We start from the raw sequence: 21,458 nt of genomic DNA, 5'->3' as shown, positions 1-21,458 counted from the left end.
TGTTTTTATACCCCACCTCCTCTACACTGTAAGCTCGTTTGAGCAGGGCCCTCAACTACCTATTGTTTTTGTTACATTTTGTTATGGTCTCATTTGTTAAATTCCCCTTTTATTGTAAAGCGATACGGCATAAGCTGGCGCTATATAAATACCAATAGTATTAATAACAATCTTTATTGTCCTCTTGTTGCACTGCAATCATCAGCAAAGTGGCTGACTCTAAGTTACTAACCTTTTCATTGTCAATAACTAAATTGGAATAGTGCGTGAGTCAGCCATGAGTCGAGCCAGGCTAATGTCAACAGTAGAACTTGACTTTATTAAGGGCGTCAGCTGAGCGAAATCTAAGAGTGACAACCCCAGTTCCAGCTCGCCCCTAATTATTTATTTACTATTACATTTAATATTGAATGAACATTCTCATGTTAAGAATACATACATGTATTAGTAATACCAGACAGCGTGTTATACTAACTAGTCAGATACCAGCCACTCAAATGTTATGACATAAGTAGTTTCACTTTTCTTATTTCCCCAAAGTGATGGTGTTGCCACGGCTGCCACTCCCCCATTGGCTGAGATTCTCACAAACTGATGATCTCAACTAGTCCAATGCTTCCCCATAGAGAAGAAATTGCTGTGCTGCGAGAAAGATGATAGAGATGCATTGGCTCAGTGCTTCACTGTGGGACAGTATTTGAATGAAGAACTGGGTTTGACTCAGTTATGGAGGTGGAAGAATTTCTACTGACTGTATTAGTTCTAGATAGAGTATCCCTTTAAATTTAAGGTCAGAATAGCTGAATTGGAAAAATTCTCCAAATTAGCTCTGTTTCCAGTTTTGTTGTAAGTGATGGATCTGAACTCTGACGGTCAATTGGTGGGGGCCTGGGACTCAGGTTTCTGGGTCTCTGCTCATTGTGGGGGGAGGGGGGCAGAAAGTTAAATGTTTCAGTTATTGTGTTATCTTACTGAGATTGGTGAGATAGCTTCCAGAAACACACTAGGGGAGCTTCAGCATCAAAGCACTATAATACAGAGGCCTATTGCTCAGATTGCCTGACCGTGACAATGAGAACACCCCCATGAACTCATGGGTCACTGGCCAGGTCCAATTAACAATGGGACTATTGGAGTGGAAGCTCCAGACACATGCTTTAAAATAGCCACAATGTAGCCACAACATATATATATATATATATATATATATATATATATATATATATAAAAAAATTATGTGAAACACATTACTGATTTTAGAGAGCTGCTATACTTGTTAGATGTCTAAAATGACATATTTTATTCTATTCTTCCCAGATGTTGCTGTACTGTAAACGGTGGCAGGGCTTCCTGGTGTGTTCGCAGCCTCAATGCCAAATATGTGACATTGTAATCACACAGGAGGTGAATCTGAAGGTTGCAATGGACCAGCAGCAGAATTACTATATATACACAGCCATAATCCATAATACAAATCGAGATAACAGTGCAAACACAGAAACCTTACAAGGCTACTTAAAAATCACCTGTCTTAGCAAATATGGGGATTTAAAACGGCATTTGTGTGTGTGCGACCTTAATAAATATTGTATCCATAACCATTAATGTGGCAGTGACAGGTAGATTCAGCTTCTCTCATTTGGCCAATATAAATGTCCATCTTCAGGCCCATTAATCTCTCAATCCAGCACCGACTGACAGATGTCATTATGTGTCATTTCCATTCATTCGCACAGTTAGCAAACCATTACATCTAGCCAAAATATTTAATAGTTAGCAACGTTACGCAATCCATGCTGAGAGTAAAACTAATTTGCAATTAAACCCTGGTAAAGGGGAACATAGGTGAATGTCTTTATACAAATATTTATTATTTATGTTTTATATGCTTTTTGGGTCATCTTGATACATTTGACAAAAATTAAATTTAAAAAAAAAACAAAACATTTTTAAAAAAAAAAAAGAATCTAATAGAATTTTTTTTTTTTAAATAATATATATATTTTCCAAAGAGTCGCCTCTTGGCATCACTGATACATAGTTATTCTCTAATCTCCAGATTTTAGCAAATTAAATTCTTACTGAAAAAATATTTATTAAAAAAAAAAAAAAAAGTTCATTTTCTAAAATTCAGAGTTTAGGGAATACTATAAACCCTACACTTTGTGCATAGTGTGATCCCAGCCAGGTGTCATGTCGCTGTGTGGCCGCCAGGAGCGCTGTGTGTGAGTGCCTTGCAGTCCAGCGGCAGGCGGCAGGCGCTGTGTTTAACCCATGTTGTCACAGTGAGCCTGCTCTCCCGCCGCTGCGCTGCCGCTGTCTGGCCGCCAGGGGTCGCCCGTACCGACCTTCACGTTGCTGCTGTGTGGGCGCCGCTGGCTGGCTGGCTGGCTGGCTCGGACTTGTTGTTGGGTAAAGTTTTTGCCGAGAGGGAAGCGGCGGCCGTGAGTCGGAGTGTGAGTGCGGGTGGTGATGTGAGGCCGGCCCGGGGGCCAGGCGCTGCCCAGACAAGTTCTGTGTCCGCCGTGTGCCGGTGTGTCCCGGTCTAACCGATCGCTGCTCTCTCCCCCCTCCGGTATCTGTCCCCCTCCCTCCCCCCGTGTGACCCCCCTCCTTCCCCCGTATCTGTCCTCCTCCCCCCCGGTGTGTCTCCCCCCGTGTCTCCCCCCGGTGGCGGGCCCCAGCTGTCTATGAGCGCCCCCCCGGTGATCCGGCCGCCCAGCCCCGCGGGCCCCGGCCTCTCCCTCCACATCCAGATCGGCCTGAGCCGGGAGCCGGTCCTGCTGCCCGAGCCGGGGGAGCTGAGCCTGGGGGCGGTCAGGGAGATGGCCTGCTCCATCGTGGACCAAAAGGTGAGGCCCTTTTATACTACTATACATCAGAGAGCTCACACCCAGCACCCTCAGGCAGCCACGGCTGGCTGAGCGTCAGGGGTGGGGGATATGTCCCAAAACAGGGACCCTGGTTAGAAACAAACTGGACACACACACATGTTCAACAAGTGTGGCAGATTCCACCATGTTTTCCGGGACTATCATGCAGTTTCTTCCTACTGGTGGGCTGGGTTTGAAAAGTGCTGCCCTGGAGTATGCAGGCTTCATGTGCTGCAGGTTTTGTCCAGGAAAGCATGGTGGGAATGGCAGCTCTAGCTGCAGAGACCAAAGTTGTAATTCAGTGGAGTTTGCTGTAACACAAGTTATAACACATACACATACACACCCCTCTTTAAGACTGGGGGTTCCTAAAAGTAAGACCCCACCCAGGGTGTTGTTAAATACAATTCCCCAGGATGCTTTGAGAGCTGTAAAAGGCTGGCAAAAGCATCTTGGGAGTTGTTGGAAGGGGGGGTGTCTGGATCTTAATTTTGGTCTCCCCAGCTTTAAGACAAGACTACATAAGTAATGCATTCTGGCACAGGTGCTCAGTGTCACATCAGTTATTTAAAGAAAACAAATACAGAGCAACAATGTTTAACATTTTCTTACAACAAATGTATGTAGTAAAGAATGTTTTCTGAATACACTGTTTCAAAGCTGTACCAGTGCAACATGTTAAAACCTATGTCTTCACAATTTTCATAGACATGTCTTATTAGAAATCTGACAATGTAGCAATTGTGGGATCTGAATGCCTTTTAACTTTTTTTTCACTTGTGTATGGTTCTGAAATGCTGTAATTTGTATTTTCTATACTGACATTCCGTTTTGGATGTTCTGGATCTGACCCTTGAGGGAATATATGAGTTCCTACTGTCAATGTGCAAACTGAGGTTGTATTTTTCATGCATTCTTTTTTTTTTGTTTCTTTTCTTAATAAATTGCTTAGCAATGCTTACTTCTAACAGCATATGCTGTGCATTTTATACTGAGGGGAGGAGCAGGCAGGGGATTGAACTGTCAGTGTATTAAGTGACACCTGTGGGTTTTCAAGTTCAGCTTGAAACATGTAGCAAATACAGCAAGAGGACATGTATGACATAGGACTGATCCCTCAATCAAACAGCCTGTAAAGGAAATGAATAGAGAGATTGTATACGCTCACATTTATCTCACTCCACTGTAGAGCAGAGTAAAGGCTAATGGCTCTGCCTACATTTATATGTTAACAACTCAGTGGAGTATGCGGTAACGTGATTCAAATATTTATCGATCACTATCTACTGCAGTTGTTGTTTTTTTTTTTTTTTTGTTTTTATCATTTTTTTTTGTGTGTTATATGTATTTTTTTTGCTAATGTTGATTAATGATATGTGCTATATGTGATGTGAACTATTATGCCATTGTTGAAAAATTAAATTTTGTCAGGGATGGCTTAACAAACGTACAAGACAGGCGATTAATATATATATTTACTGGATCAAGGGACACTAAAGTCACCCAGACCACTTCATCTCAATGAAGTGGTCCTGTCCTTTTAACTCTGCAATGCAAAAGATGTCTTTTTGTTTTTTTATTTTTTTTCACATTGCAATGTTAAATCCACCTCTAGAGGCTGTCTACCTGACAGTCACTAGAGGTGCTTCTGTGTGACTGAGCGAGCAAAACTCTGTCACGTGACGTTCAAGCCCATAGGAAAGCGTTTGGAAATACATCTGCAGCTTGTTCAGAAATAAGGAGGGGGCTGAATTATTTTCAATGAGAATACTGTCCATATAATATCCGCTTGTGGTTTATGGTTCATGCAATGATAGGTGCAATCTGGGTACCATAATCACTACAGCACATTGTATTGGTTATGGTGCACAGAGTGCCCTTGCACTTTCCCGTGGCAAGAAGCCAAGCCAATTTCAATTTGTTTGACACTTACCTGGTTCCCCGGACTATCTCTAGTCTGGCCTTTATTTATGATATGTCTAGAGCTGAAATTCCTTTTCTGCATTAGACATATCTATTTTCTTCCTACTTTTGTCTTAACCTGTAAATTCTGTCCATGCATGGTCTGAATTGACATCACTGCTACAGAAGTATAGACTATAGTGGTATCAAAGGTGCTCTGGGGGGCCAGGTAAGTGTCAGATTGCTCGTACACCCACTACAACGGCCTGTAGTTGCTATGAACTCCTAAAGTGTTCGGTACTAGTGGAATTGCCAACGATCTGAATCTACTGAGCAAATTTAGCTTATTTTATGAATTAATCCAGCTGTGGCCACAGAACAAACAGAAATTACACACTATAGGTAAATCATAGGTTTCCTAGCTACGTTCTAATGGGTGAATGGCTGCTGTAATGGAATATAAGGAAATATTCTAAAAGACATGAATTTATTTAGTGACATCTCCTGAAGAAAAGCCCTAGGTACTTTTTATTGTGCCTAATTTTATGCCCTTATTTGTAGTAATCATCTGCTTCTATTGTGCACACGCCCTCAATCTAAAAATGCCTTTCAAGTGACAAAAACAAACAAGAAAATATTTAACACTTTCACTGTGCAAGTGCTGACTGTCAATACTATATGACTATAACTGCGGTACCTTTCACATGGGCAAGTGCTGACTGTCAATACTATATGACTATAACTGCGGTACCTTTCACATGGGCAAGTGCTGACTGTCAATACTATATGACTATAACTGCGGTACCTTTCACATGGGCAAGTGCTGACTGTCAATACTATATGACTATAACTGCGGTACCTTTCACATGGGCAAGTGCTGACTGTCAATACTATATGACTATAACTGCGGTACCTTTCACATGGGCAAGTGCTGACTGTCAATACTATATGACTATAACTGCGGTACCTTTCACATGGGCAAGTGCTGACTGTCAATACTATATGACTATAACTGTGGTACCTTTCACATGGGCAAGTGCTGACTGCCAATACTATATGACTATAACTGCGGTACCTTTCACATGGGCAAGTGCTGACTGTCAATACTATATGACTATAACTGCGGTACCTTTCACATGGGCAAGTGCTGACTGTCAATACTATATGACTATAACTGCGGTACCTTTCACATGGGCAAGTGCTGACTGTCAATACTATATGACTATAACTGCGGTACCTTTCACATGGGCAAGTGCTGACTGTCAATACTATATGACTATAACTGCGGTACCTTTCACATGGGCAAGTGCTGACTGTCAATACTATATGACTATAACTGCGGTACCTTTCACATGGGCAAGTGCTGACTGTCAATACTATATGACTATAACTGCGGTACCTTTCACATGGGCAAGTGCTGACTGTCAATACTATATGACTATAACTGCGGTACCTTTCACATGGGCAAGTGCTGACTGTCAATACTATATGACTATAACTGCGGTACCTTTCACATGGGCAAGTGCTGACTGTCAATACTATATGACTATAACTGCGGTACCTTTCACATGGGCAAGTGCTGACTGTCAATACTATATGACTATAACTGCGGTACCTTTCACATGGGCAAGTGCTGACTGTCAATACTATATGACTATAACTGCGGTACCTTTCACATGGGCAAGTGCTGACTGTCAATACTATATGACTATAACTGCGGTACCTTTCACATGGGCAAGTGCTGACTGTCAATACTATATGACTATAACTGCGGTACCTTTCACATGGGCAAGTGCTGACTGTCAATACTATATGACTATAACTGCGGTACCTTTCACATGGGCAAGTGCTGACTGTCAATACTATATGACTATAACTGCGGTACTTTTCACATGGGCAAGTGCTGACTGTCAATACTATATGACTATAACTGCGGTACCTTTCACATGGGCAAGTGCTGACTGTCAATACTATATGACTATAACTGCGGTACCTTTCACATGGGCAAGTGCTGACTGTCAATACTATATGACCCTAACTGCGGTACCTTTCACATGGGCAAGTGCTGACTGTCAATACTATATGACTATAACTGCGGTACCTTTCACATGGGCAAGTGCTGACTGTCAATACTATATGACTATAACTGCGGTACCTTTCACATCGGCAAGTGCTGACTGTCAATACTATATGACTATAACTGTGGTACTTTTCACATGGGCAAGTGCTGACTGTCAATACTATATGACTATAACTGCGGTACCTTTCACTGTGCAAGTGCTGACTGTCAATACTATATGACTATAACTGCGGTACCTTTCACTGTGCAAGTGCTCACTGCCAATACTATATGACTATAACTGCGGTACCTTTCACATGGGCAAGCCAGGTTGAATGGCAGGGCTACCTGTCGTCAGTCCTGTATGAATGGCTATGCAAACTTTGAGAGCAGCCTGCAATGCTGTCTATTGTACAGATAATTTGCTTTTATCTAGGTAACGAATGTCTTGCATCTTGCCCACATACCGGTATATACTTTAATATCTTGATATATTTAGTAATCTGCATTCACTTAAAATGTCATGAGGTCCTTAGAAATACCTGTAGAAAGCATTGTTTACCACTCTGCTACATTGTTTATGTATAGTGATGTACACCGATTACCTGACTATTGTTTTTAATGCATTTCTGATAGAAGGGTATTCTAAGTACATCTAAGCAAGATTAAGCACCTACTACATCTACCTTTGATAAAATTGTATTTCTGTTACTCTGTGAATAATTAACACCTTATCCACAAATGTGGATTATTTAAATACAAAACTATATCGCTTCATTAAAAAAAAATATATATATATATATATATTTAGTTTATATGTATATTAATAAAATATTGGTAATTCTTTCTTAATTGGACCTTAAATCTTAATTGGACCTTTCTTTATAGGTATTTACTCTAGGGCTCAAACGTCCACTCCCTACTAGACATTGGCGAGTGAACATTTAGCTTTGGTGAGTATGCCATAGCTTGCAATGGTGCATAACTTTTAAAGGAACGCTGTAGTGTATAGGAATACGAGCCTTTATTCCTAATGCTATAGTGTATTCGTCCCTATTTAGATTAAGGGCTCATTTTTGAAATGTAAAAAGTAGTGAGTTATAACTAACTTTTCTTCCAATGGCAAGATTCGCTGGGTCCTGCCACTCTCTCTTCAGACTAAGACTAATGATCATGCGATTCAATGCTTTTCTTAGAGAAGCATTGGGTTTGATAAGCGCATGCGCGGTGATTGACGTGTGTCCAATAAAAAGCTTCTCATATGAAAGCATTGAATCCAAGGTTGTCCAGACCACAAATGCCACGTGACAGAGTCAAACTTGGTAGTTAGAGTGAAAGTGCCTCTAGTGGGAAGACAGCCACTAGAGGTGTGTTTAACACAGCAATCATAGCATTGCCGTATAACTAAACTAAGGTTGCATAGTTTATACTAAAGGGCTACTGCACTCAGACATTCATTGAGATGAAGTGGTTTGGGTGCCTTTAGTGGTTCTTTTTAAGGGATACTTCACTGCCCAAATAAAAAAAAAATTAGATAAAATAATACCCTCTTGGTAGATACATGCATGTCTTTTATATAATTTTTTTTTTCATTGAGTGTCTGTCTAAAAACAGCTGCAGACTTCTTGTCTGTAGCCTTTGAAAGCACTCCCCTGCTCCAGACTTTCTGTAGCTATCCAATCACAGGCTTTCCACTGCAGCTCAGTGAGACTTCTTTGCAGCTGCTCTGGGCAATTGTTGAGTTTAAATACAAAAAGAGAAGTCCTGCGCTCACTCCCATCACTCCTGGACGGCAGCAACGACCACAGTACACATTAGCTCCAATTCATATAGTAAAAAACAAATAAAAAAGTTACCTGCGCTCTCTCCTTAATCCCTATGTATATTTAAACAAATGGAGGTCATTTAGTCACTCCAATGGCCACTGGAGGGAATGCCTGCCTGCCTGCCAACGTCAAGGCAGACCCCCCATAGACGGGTCCTACACTGACCCTTCACCTTGCCTCCTTGAGCCTCTGGCAAAGATATCTCTAATGAGACAGAGAGGGGTATTTTTTATATACACCCCTATATACTTATTAACCCTTAATAGAGAACACATGGGATGGGCAGCAGCATTGTAACCTAGCTGTGTGATACAAAAATTGTTGAGTTTAGTTTCATTGCACTAAACATCCGGGGAAAAACAGGGCCTCTTGCATTATTAACAGCCAGGGGGTGAGGGGGGTGTAACAAGGTTAATTTATACAAATCTGATCTTTTTGTAAATTACAACAGAGGACACAATCTTTACTCATAGGTTCTTTACACGAAAACCAGAGTAATCTGAATGTGCCTTTCCTGGTTAAATACTTTATTATTATTATTATTATTTGTAACCTCATATTTTGTTTGGACTTTAGTATTTGCCTTTGTGTTTCTTGTAAATATTCCTGGACACATGTTTCTCCTTTAAAGGTTTAGCTTCTTTAATAAATGGATACCAATTAAAACTTAATGCTGTGATCTCTTGTGATGTAAATATTTTCATTTATATTTATGCCAAGATATGGTAAAGATACACAACTCACACAAAAAAAAGTTAATCTGATTTATATTGGACAGTAAGTTTATCTTAATGCATTTAAAGGCACTAAATCCGATTTAAAGTGTTTTAAGGTGCCAGGCGTTCCAGATGGCCGTCCACTGTTTTATTGTTAAACCATTTCAAAACGCCTTAGACTGCCGTAGCCTTTTTTGTCAGAAGAGGCCTGAATGTGGACGCCCACAATGCCTGACTCACTGTTAGTGTTAGGAAATGGATTAAAGGGACACTGTAGGTACCATTACGTCTTCAAGCAAATTACGTGGTTTTGCTGCCTGGAGTCCATTTACTATGGATTAGTACGCACAGTTTACTTACTGTTAAGGAGAGATTTTTGGGCCCCTGCAACCCAGCCTCCAGGAACGCGCCTATCACTGTTTTCTGCGGACTCCAGGAACTGACTCAATTCGTTGAAGTGGTTATGGAGCCTAGAGTGTTCCAATTTCTAAGTGTCAATTTTATTTTGAATTATTTTTTTTTTATTAAAGAGTTACTCCAAGCACAGTTTGCTGAAGTTGTTGTGGTGCAAGCATTTCATCTTAAAATACTACCAGGTCTGAGGTTTTTAACCGGGTTGTAGGTCCATGTACACCTCCGGTCAATAAGCCAGCAGGAAATGTTTCTTTCTTTCTGGGCTCTCATTCACTGAAGCTTTCTTTACTCCTATGAGGGATAGCCGTGCTGCTGACCACAGCTCAGCCGTTAGCTTAAAGGTACACTATAGACACCCAGATCACTTCAGATCATTGAAGTGGTCTGGGTGCACTGTCCCTGTCCTCTTAATTTTGCAATTGTAATTATTGCAGTTATTGACAAACTGCAAAAATTACCTTGCAGAGTTAACTCCACCTCTAGAGGCACTTTCGAGTGATTAGGCGACTTATGATCTAACTGATGCTGGACGTCCTCACGCTTTTGCCATTGCTTTCCTATGGGGTAGTCCTAATGTGAGCGAGCCAAGTAGGAGAGGAGGAGGAGCCTGACCCAGCGCCGAGGGAGCTCGACGCTGGAATCAGGTAAGTGAAAGGTTATTAACCCTTCCAGCGCCATGTGGCGAGGGAAGGGGGCATTATAGGTCACTATAGTGCTAGGGAAAAAAAAACTTTGTTTCCCTTTAATGGGGGTTACTGAACCCCATAGTTTCTCTTAAAGTTAAATTCAATTAAAGTTTTCTGTACTATGCTGTTACACTGTCCTACACTATCTTTTATATATGTTTTTTCATTTGTGGTGAAACTCCATATCTCCATGATCATCTTTAAAGATGTCCCTCAGTGACAGTGAGCATCGTTAAATGGAATACCACATTTGGTTGAAAGCCATTGCGTTGGTGCTTTTTATAAGTAGTTTTATTGACTTTTATAACAACTCAAACTTTTATAGGTGTTCCGCTATTGCTTGTTTTTGTTATCATTTTAGGTTTACTGTATCCCTATTGTTTTTGGCAATTGTATTATTTGATAGAAGGTCATGGGGGAAGGTCTTCAGGGAAGCATCCAAACCACACTGCTGACTTTTTTTTTTTTTTAGCACACGCACACGTTTGGTTTTCAAGGCTAAGTGAATCTGCACTTAATAAAGTGAATACATTTGTATGTTATATTGATTCTAAAGTCCTTCAGGAAATGACTGGTGTGTTAATGTAACTGGTATATTCCTTTTTTTCCCCCAGCACTTGTAAAGGTATTTGTTTTCCTGAATCTAGGACCTCTTTATCAACATATAGATAACTATCTCTCTGGAACTTGCGATGATCACCTGTGACATGCACAGGGAAATATTTAAATGCTCTTGTCATAAGAAGTTAGGATAAGTGTGAATCTCTCTTCAATGATGTAGCTAGTTTCCTTACACGTTGGCGCTTGTATTGTGGTTAGTTTTCCTTTTGTCTTGCTGGCCTATGTGTATCTTAAGAACATGATAGTGCCAACTGCTATGTAACTAAGTGTGTTTTCATAGTTCCCACTATTGCACACTTCATCTCGGTACGTGCGTGAAAATGTAAGATGGTAAGAGCTGAGTGAGATTTTTGACCCAGCCTCCAAGAATGCACCATACCAAGTCATACCAATGACTGAGGCACTGATTGGCTGAGAGTGTTCAGCTGATGTTCTCAGCCTATCACTGCTTGCTGCGGACTCCAGGCCACTGACTCAATTTGAGAGAGAGAATTGAGAGAGATTGTTACCAACATGAAAGTGTTTATGATGCGAGCATTTGTGATTTGTAGTCTAGATTCAATTGTTCCCCCTACAAAGCTTGTACTGTTGTAAAGGAGCGCTTGCAAACAACCTTGTTAAATAGTGTTTTGTAATTGAATGGAGGCTTTGAACAAACATTTATGATCACGTGCAATTAAGACAAACGTGCTGTAAGCACAAATACTAAAAGTAAAAGGGGAAGACCTGGATTCTTTACTGTATTTAATGCCTTTGCCTCGCTTCCTAAAGCTTTTCTGGCTCGTTAGTGAGCCATGTATGCAAAGACATGCATTAAAACAATGAAAAACACATAAATAGAGTGCGTAGAGCATGCAGAAAGACGTGACAAATTGCTCCGAGCACGTAGGAGAGAGTGAAGGGGGAATAGAGAGGGTGAGTAAGAATATAGAGAGTGCACTTAGGAATAATCCACTGTGGTTTCAAAGGAAAATCCTATCAAGGTTTGCTCTATATTTGTGTTGTATAAATCCGTAGATTGCAAATAAGGATCGAAGTACCCAGAACAGGTGCCTAACATAGTAGTAACCTGGTAATGAAACGTGAAGGTACATTTTTAATTCAGCTGTCTTAATTGTGCTGTCGGCGGTAGTAATGGGTTCCTCTGGCTTCTGTGATGGATGTGTCATCAAATTTCATTGCGGTTGTGTTTCTCATACAGGAAGCATGGTCAAGTTGTGACAGTCCTCTTCTTACTGTATAAGGAATGTAAACAAACCTGTGACTCACTCAAACAGGAAGAGTTTTTGTATGTTTTACAGCAGCTTGCTCATTCTTTACTGGCTATAAGGGAACGGCTTTCTAGCAGAACTAAAGTTCTTATGCTACAAGTTGGTAATAGCGAATTGTCCCTTTCCAGGATTTTTACACAATACATTTATTTTTCTAAGATCTGAAAAGTTAACAGAAATATAGAAATCCCCAAATCTTAATTTAGCTCTATCCTTAACTTTGTGACTCCATCTTGGTTCCCTGTCTGTCCTTTGTATAAGCTCTGCTCTTGTTCTGTTACTGAACTCCAGCGTTTCAATTTATCCTACTCCAATGCAATGTGTGCTGTACCTGCGCCAGGTTGTGATTAAAAGGTATCAAGGGTTTACAGTTAATTTTCAATGTTTTATTAAACGGTGGAATAAAAAAACAAAGCTATGGTTCTCCTTTAAAATCTTTGGCTTCGTATTAGAATGTTTTATTTAGTTTTACTGTTTAAAGGAACACTCAAGGTACCATAACAACTACAGCTCACTGGCACCCTCCCCCCACCTCATTGTAATTCATCAAAACATTTTTGAGGAGTATGACCTCTTATCTGGGGTCCGCCAGCGCTGCTAAGTAGGAACTTCTGTTAGCTGTCCTGAGATCATTGTCTAAGACTGTCGCCTGATCGTTCATTTTGTTGTGACACATGTTATAACTGCATCTGTGATGCAAGCTTATTTTTGCCTACTTTATCAGAGCTGGTAATTGAGCAGTGTTCTCTGGCCACGTTCTTTGAGACGTATGCCGTAAGTAATATCGCTTCGGCTCTCCAAATATTACTCCTGCCATGAAGGCAGTACTGCTGCAAACACTATTTAATTTAAAAAAAATAATTCTGTTTCTCTTCGACTGAACACTTACAGTTGTGAGATGGGAAGAGGAGAGAGATGTTCTGGGATTCCCTTTTCCTGCAGGGCAATCAATAACTATGTATATTACATAATCAATAAAAACCCAGACATATCTTTTTGGAACTCGACAGCCTGATCCATAGTTCTCATCTTTAAGTTCTGTATCATCTTCTGAAGCCAGTGGGTTCTACAAGTTTCTTCTCTCAATATAAAATTTACTTTATTGTTGGTACTTCTTGAGCAAGATTGAACTTGCAAGTCCGATACATCAAAGCAGCTGTATTATAGATTGAACAAACACTTAGACCAGATAGGAACCGTATCGACATTCATTGCTTTACTGTTGGCCTTCTATCTGATTTTTTTTTCACCCCTTCCTATGTGCTCCCTCCTTCCTCACATTTTGAAGGGAAAAATGGCATATTGTTGAGTCTTGCATTCCTTCCCTTTTGGCCCTTCCACGTGTGGTTCACTGCTAGGGAAAACTATATGTAGGTCCTTAATTTACCCAGGGTTTCAGAATTCCGAGATTGTTCAAAGTCTTTTTTAAATGATCAGTGTCTAGAATATATTGCAGATCTTTTAGAAGTGATTTTTTAAAATTTTGTATTTTTTTTCAAAGCATGAAGTACTCCGAAAACAATCCATCACGTTCTTTAACGTCGGTTCCAGTTGGAATTAATGACGGATATGATCAGTATGCATGTTGGGTGCATTTGATGTGCATATGTTTAATTGATGCCATAGGGAAGTTCAGACATTACCTGTTCTAAAATGTTAAAACCACTATTGACCTGAATGGGCTTTCATTGATAACCAAGGGTCAAAGGTTTGGACGATCTACAAACCATGTTATGTTTTAAACAAGTACCATCTTCTACAATGTAAAAATGTCGGTCTGTAATAAGTTTAGATTACTTTGGACTGACTTCATTCTGAGTGTGTTCTCTATTCAGATACTCTTTATCTAAATGTTCTGTCAACGCTGTGTGCTATCCAAAAAATACAGAATTTAAAAATACTCCTCCTTTGGATATCTGACATTGGCTACTATAGTATGTACCATTTCCCAGGGATTTCGCTATTTAGGCCACGTACTGGTGGAATGTGCAAACCTCAACACAGCAATGGTGGTTTCCAGGCCATCTATAATTTAACCAGATCAAAGATACAGTTTCTACAGCATATGGGACAGCTGATCTTCCACCTCTTTTGATTTTCAAGCCCCCCCCCATCCCCTAGAGAGCCACTGCAGTAAAACAGGTGTGTTAATGCACCTTGTTTGAGAGGAAAGGGACCCTCCTCACTCCTAAAGCATAGACAACAGGTCCTGTTACTTCCTGGTGAAAGGGTTAATGCTGTCTTGGACTCAATTCCCTCAATTCTGTATCTCTCGGTCACCACATCAATTGACGGGAGAAACTTGCTCAGCAAATAACAGACACACGAAAGGTGCATGACAAGTTCTCAATTTGTATTACTGTGAATCGGGCATTTATACAATTGTATTTACATGTGTCATGAGATATGCCATTCAGAATATAAGATTGATTACTTCCTTAAATATCACATGTTAAATAGATAGATAAGACCTTCTTTGAATATGTCTGGATCCGAGGCCAGACATCCTGAGTATTTAGCATTGTCTTACATCCTATAGAATTGTAAGTCTGTCACACTCAATCATATTAGATCATCCTATACAATTGTATACTAAGCATAGTATCACATTGTCAGACATCCTAAAAGGAAAAATGTCATTGTCCAAGTTTTGCCACACTCAGCATATCTATGACGTACATTAAATTTTAGCATACAAAGCAAAAAGTAGTTTAACAAGTCAGCAATAATGATAATACATCTTATAAAATGATATGAGAAATTAACTAATATTTCTTACATTTCCCCTCTTTGAGCAAAAATAAAATTTGCTCATGTTATTGATAAAAATCTTACCAGGACAGAGAAACCTCCACATGGTATTTTCAGGGGTGCTAGTCACTCCCTGCGGGACTTTAATTAATTTCTTCACCTCGATTCCCATGTGGTAATTCCTAAGGCCCAGTTTTAAAGATGGGTTGATACCCTCCAGTGGCAGAGAGGAGAATTTCCAATTGTTTCTGTTCTGAATTAATTTCTGTATTCTCTTCCTCAATGTACAAATAAGGTGGCAGTTATAAAAATTCATACACAATAAAATCAGAACTACAATAACAAGCGGATAGAAGAATGATTTCATTATCTGGGATCCAGTATGGGACCAACCAGTGAAAGCGTCATACCATTGATGGGCTAAATCATTCTGAATTTGTGAACTCACCTTAAGGAGTTCTCCTTTTAAGATATGTGTGGCTACCTGTGTATGTAGGTGCCCACCAGGTTAAATTTCTGGCAAAGAGATCATAAACTGGTACTGGTAATGTGTTAAATTGACAAGCTAATTTAACATCCTTTGATGATGCATGATATAATGTAAAATAGCAAAAGCATGAAAAATATGAAACATCTGTGTGGTTAAGCATTCTTCTAATCTTCTCTAATTTAAGAATCATTAGTGTGTTTTCTAATGCCAATCCTTGTTGTTGCATCCATAAATACCTGATGGCACAAATACTCCAATTACTTAGACCTGTAGTGAATTTCATAGTTGCAACAGTTAAATTATCTAAATAATTATACATAGATTTATCTAAATCCAATCCTGTAACCTGTGATTTAACAACAGTTGGAGCCCAGTTTGCAGTAGCATGGAAACCAGTCCCTATATGCATGCTGGCTGTGTTTAACTTATTCTTGAGGGTCTCCATATCTATAACTATTTAGTATACCCATAGTGGTTCCAGCACCTCCTAACAGTGTGTCATACCATTCCCTTTTCTGCCTTTTGTTTGCTGTGTTACATAATGTTACAACATTTGTCCCCTTCTCCAATTAATGGTACCAGTTATATAATCATTATTAAAAGTAATACGGCCTGTCTGTTTATATTGATATGCAACCTTATTAATTTTCTTATAATATATATATATATCCCAAAACCTGTTTTTCTTCTTACCATCAGAACTTCTATTAAATAATGTGACACAGATCTTGGTGTAATTAGCAACCTTAACTATGCACATTTCTGCGTTATAAAATCTAACAATATTCCGTGAACCTTCAAACAAACATAATGCATCCGTTTCATTAGCTATGGACACATTCCATATGGGTAACTGGTACTTATAAGGGTTACTATTTGTCCAATTCATCCAAATGCGTTCAGTGAATGAATGATTGCATATTACATGCTGATAGAAAGGTGGTGGAGAAAGGTTCTTGAGGGAGCGTGTGTGACGAAAGCTAGATGAGGGGCTAAGGCCTAATTGGGCTGGGGGTATTGAAGAATTGTTCATCATGTCAAAGTCCTTTTCTCCAGAAACAAACAGGTTTCAAACTTGCCATTGACTTGTACTCATAATGGTATTCAAGGAACAATATCAGAGGGAGTATAACAACTCCAAAAAGCATAGCGAAAAACATAATCTTGGTCTCAGGTACGTATGATCCTCTCAATCTACGATACGGTGTAAAAGCCATGATGCTTCGCTAAAGGGAACTTCTTCTGTTTCCGAGCGAGGAGTGGTGTTGTCTTCCTTGGTTCCCCTCTTTGGACACAGCTTCACTCGGGATGCGTGAATCCAGATGTCATCGGAATCTGTGAGGACAGCGGTTCTGGATACAGCAATCACAGTAGCAGGTGGTCCAAAAGGGTATCCTCCTTTGCTGGTTCTGTTCAGCTGACGGATATACACCTTGTCACCGGGCTGGTATGGATGAGTAGGTTCCTGTGAAGGTAAGGGAAAACTACGAAGACACTTTGTCATACATACCATTCAGTTTTATCAACAATTCCTGTACATATTCTTGTATTAGCTGTAAATCCCCAGACATTATAACAAGCGGTTCCCTGGCCCAGGGTGTGGGAAAAGGTCATCCCATCAAAAATCTCAAAGGGAGATAATTTAGTCACCTTGTGGGGATTCATTCTTATATCAGCTAAAATAGCTGGTAGATATCTAGTCCAATTTACCCATGTTCCTGGGTAAATTCTGGGCTTTTCCTTAATAGTCCTATTCATCCTTTCAACTACCCCTGTACTCTGTGGATGATAAGGTATATGAAACTTCCAGGTAACTTGCAAGAATTTAGCAAGTTCCTTGGTAACCTTACTGGCAAAAACCGAGCCATTATGAGAGCCAATACTGCAGAGAGCCGCCATACCTGGGAATAATTTCAGCAACAATAATCTTCACTACAGTCCTAGCATCTTCCCTAGATGTCACAAAGGCCATCATGCCATCTACTAAACTGATCAACTATGACCAGTAAGTATTCTTACCAATTTTGGATACATGAATAAAATCAATCTGTAAGTGTGTAAAAAGAGCAGCTGGAGGGGGCAAATGTCCGTGCTGTGATTTGTGTGGAATATTAGGATGTGTTCTCATACATGGTTCACACTATCTTACAAAAGACTGTTTGCTTCAATTATGCCTATTCTCCCCTCTTTAGAGAACAGATCATTCTGATCTTTCTCTAAACCTTGTTTAATCCAAACATTATGGCTGCAACTTCCTTTTGCCACTTTGTCAGCCAAGGCATTTCCTCTGGAAATGTCATCACTAATTATGAGGCTTAGATGGTATAGACAGAGTCAGAAGCAGAAATGAGAATAGCATGCAAAACAAACAAGACCAGAATTAACAAGACTATAGACAATAGACAGATTCTGGGTATTAAGAAAAAGAATCTCATAACCACTTAAGCGCTGGGCTGTCATGTGTTGTGTAGTGAGATTTGTTATCAGCTGAGTGACCTGGTGACTGGCATGAAGTTTTGTAGGATGCCCTAGTGTGATAGTAGTAGCAGTTTCAACAGCCATTGCACATGCTGTCAATGCTCTGAGACAACCGGCATACCCTGTGCTCAAGCTACTTTGGAAAAGAATGCTATGGGACGCATACCGCCTCCTTGCTCTTATGCACAGACCGCGGCCATGGTTTTACAGTTTGTCCTGAGCATACAAATAAAATGATTTACAATAGACAGGTAGTCCTAAAGCCGGGGCTTGTACAATAGCAACCTTGAGGGCAATATATGCAGCTATCATGTCTGGTGACCAACAGACATTTTCAGGGCTGTCAGAACGTACAGCCTGCCTTAGGATTGAGTCATAATGGGAGCATTCAAGGATCCATTGGCAGCAGTAATTAATCATGCCGAGGAAGGTGAGCAACTCCTTCCGAGTAGTGGGTGTAGGAATCCTCTGAATGACCTCAATACGTTTTGGACTCAATTGTCTGGTGCCTGAAGCCAGAACAAAACCTAAGTATTCAACCTTTGATTTACACAATTGCATTTTGTGTTTAACAACCTTGTGACCCACAGTTGCTGACAGTATCCACAGTGCTTGCCTCATAGCTAGGGCTACATAATAAAAATCATCAAAATATTGCAAAAGGACGGAACCAAGACCGGGGTCCATGTTTTTTAGAGTATGTTGGAGTACCAACGAATAAACAGCTGGGGAATCCACATAGCCTTGGGTAAGCGTGTCCAGGTAAACTGACAGCCTTCAAAAATTAAAATAAAAACCATAAGTAGCTGTGTCTCTTGATCAATAGGTATAGAAAAAATGCATTACTTAAATCAATAACAGTGAAGCAAGTGGCATCATGTGAAATGGCTGTAATGAGGGATGTCACATCAGGGACAATGGGTGCAATGGGCACAATTAAACCATTCAGGGCTCTAAAGTCCTGAACTAAGCGATATGCTGGCCAGTGGTGTTGGGAGTGGGTCTGGTGTTATTCTTATCTACCGGGCATATTTTGAGAATTGTGGGGTTGTTGGGGTATCTGGGGTTTCCTGGGGTGTGGACACTCATTTCTCCAGTGGCCATACTGGCCACAGTTAAAACAAGTGTTCCTGTCTATTCCTCCTTGGTTACCCCTGGCACTATAACCCTGATTTCCCTGTCTCCATCCCCTTGCCCCTCTTTGACCACCCCATCCACGGGCGTTATGTGCTCCATCCCATGTTCGCTCTCAGCCTGTGTAGGTGGACAGTGTTGCAATCCCTGAGCATAATAAGCAACCTTACTTCCTAAAAACCTTCTTAAGTCAAAACAACCTGCATTTTCCTTTTCTATATCCTTGGTAAGAAAATCTTAGCCACCCAAATTGGCCCAGTCTGAAATCAATTATTTCACAAGCAAAGAATACTGTGGCAACATATTACCAAGGCATGACTGTATTTTAAGGAGATCCATATCATCTCCAGACATTAAACCTGCCTCATCCTTCCAACACAAATCATATTACCAATCTCTTCCTTCGCATCTTGCTTATATGCCAAAACAGTGAATATAGACTGCTTATTCTTCCATAATCTCAACATTTCAACTTCCACCTCATTCTACATTTTAGCACATCCTGCTGAAGTACTAAGCTCATAAACAACAATTAATTTAACAGTATCTTTGTAGAAACACATAATCGGTACCCAGCAGATATGCCAATACAGAAATCACATTTATGGGCACGCAACTACACACTCTGTCTCCCTCCTAGGAAACACGGATAGACACAATATAAAAGCAATCTTAAACTAACATCTCAAAATCTCCAATCCCATATAGCTATATCAGACCACAACTCCAACTATCCTCAGCCAAAACGCTAGTATTCAACAGCTAGTAAAACAGTTATTTGCTAGGTTATTTAGCTGGCATTCTTATCAGTATCACTAGACTGTAACAAACTGATTCACATATAATTTTAAAACAATACAGCAACATATAAATTAAACCACTTTCCAGTTAAACTTCACACTTCACACATTATCACAATCACCATTTACACAGAATAAACCGTTAACAGCTGTAATCACAACATATTTTTATGGTATACCAATATTAGATTAGATTCATTTTAGGGATTCTTATGTATACATTTTCTTAATTAACTTCATTACTTTACTCTACTATAGTATTGTATATAAAGAAAGGATCCATTTATATAGCGCGCTCATAACTCAACTATTTGTATAAAACTTCCATTAACTAATCTGAGATGCTTCTGCATCAACTTACATCTTATAGAAATTGAACAAACATCTGGATCAGATTACACAGACATGGTTTCACCAGAATCTTTCAGAACTCTCAGAGACTTAAAAAAAAATTATTCTATACCATGTTTAAAAGGCATGGCAAACCTTAGACCGGTCAGTCTCCAAGAGCCTTAGTACAACAGGTAGAAACCTTTGTCAATGATCTCTGATCCAGGCTATATACCACAATTTAAAATAACACATAATGTGAGACATAGAAGACACAAGCAGTAGTTATTGTACTGGATCATCTAAGGCATCTGTAGCAATAAAAAGGTTAACTTACAGCACAAAATAAAGCATGTGTTGGACCGCTGAAAATTTAAAATGTTACTCTGTTATTTTCAAACAAAAATCATATTTAGTATGGATCCTTTGCAACAAACACACAGGGCAGGGAAGATGTGCTGATTGGTGTTCTATACAATTAATCCCATATGGGGAATTCACTTTCAAATACTAATGAAGTGTCTCTTTTTTTTTTGTCTCGGTATAAAATATACTGAGCTCATTATTTAAACAATTTAACACATTTACACTTATCCCACTCTCATAGAAAGTGTAGTGGGCTTATGGTATTTTAAAGCAACAATCATACCAGGCACACAGATCCCATGTGAAATAACTTACAATAAAACTTATACTTCTATGCGACAGAAAGAATAAAGCAAAAAGATTTAAGTAGGTCTATCAAGTACAACCTGTGAGTCATTTCTTTTCTAATACACAGTACTGCTATCTTGCAAAAAGATAAGTCCTGCGCTCACTCCCATCACTACTGGGCAGCAGCAAGGACTACAACACACATCAGCCCCAATATATCATAAAAACCAAAGAAAAACAAGTTACCTGCGTTCTCTCCTTAATCCCTATGTATTTTAAAAACCTCCATTTGTTTAAAAGTACTGCTATCTTATATATACACATATATATATATACACACATCTATACATATATACACACATATATACATACATACATATATACATACACACACATATACATGTACACATATTGGTCACTCAGGACCTGAACTCACATTTCCCATACTCAGAG

At 39.7% G+C, this 21,458-nt stretch overlaps 1 protein-coding gene across 2 annotated transcripts in view; it reads left to right on the top strand.

The window, feature by feature from the left end:
• Positions 1 to 2,646: 2,646 nt before the first annotated feature.
• The window catches only part of PRKD1 (protein kinase D1), a 140,738-nt gene continuing 121,926 nt past the window's right edge, over positions 2,647 to 21,458 (top strand). For both annotated transcript variants that reach the window (XM_063439872.1, XM_063439873.1), the window contains exon 1: positions 2,647 to 2,852. In XM_063439872.1, coding sequence (XP_063295942.1) covers positions 2,691 to 2,852 — 162 coding nt within the window. In that variant the 5' untranslated portion in view covers positions 2,647 to 2,690. The remainder of the gene's footprint in view (positions 2,853 to 21,458) is intronic.

This window comes from Pelobates fuscus, chromosome 13 (assembly GCF_036172605.1).
Source record: "Pelobates fuscus isolate aPelFus1 chromosome 13, aPelFus1.pri, whole genome shotgun sequence".
In the NCBI taxonomy this organism is placed as follows: Eukaryota; Metazoa; Chordata; class Amphibia; order Anura; family Pelobatidae; genus Pelobates; species Pelobates fuscus.
The sequence above is the reverse complement of the archived record's forward strand: the minus strand, read 5'-3'. Positions and strand labels throughout refer to the sequence as shown.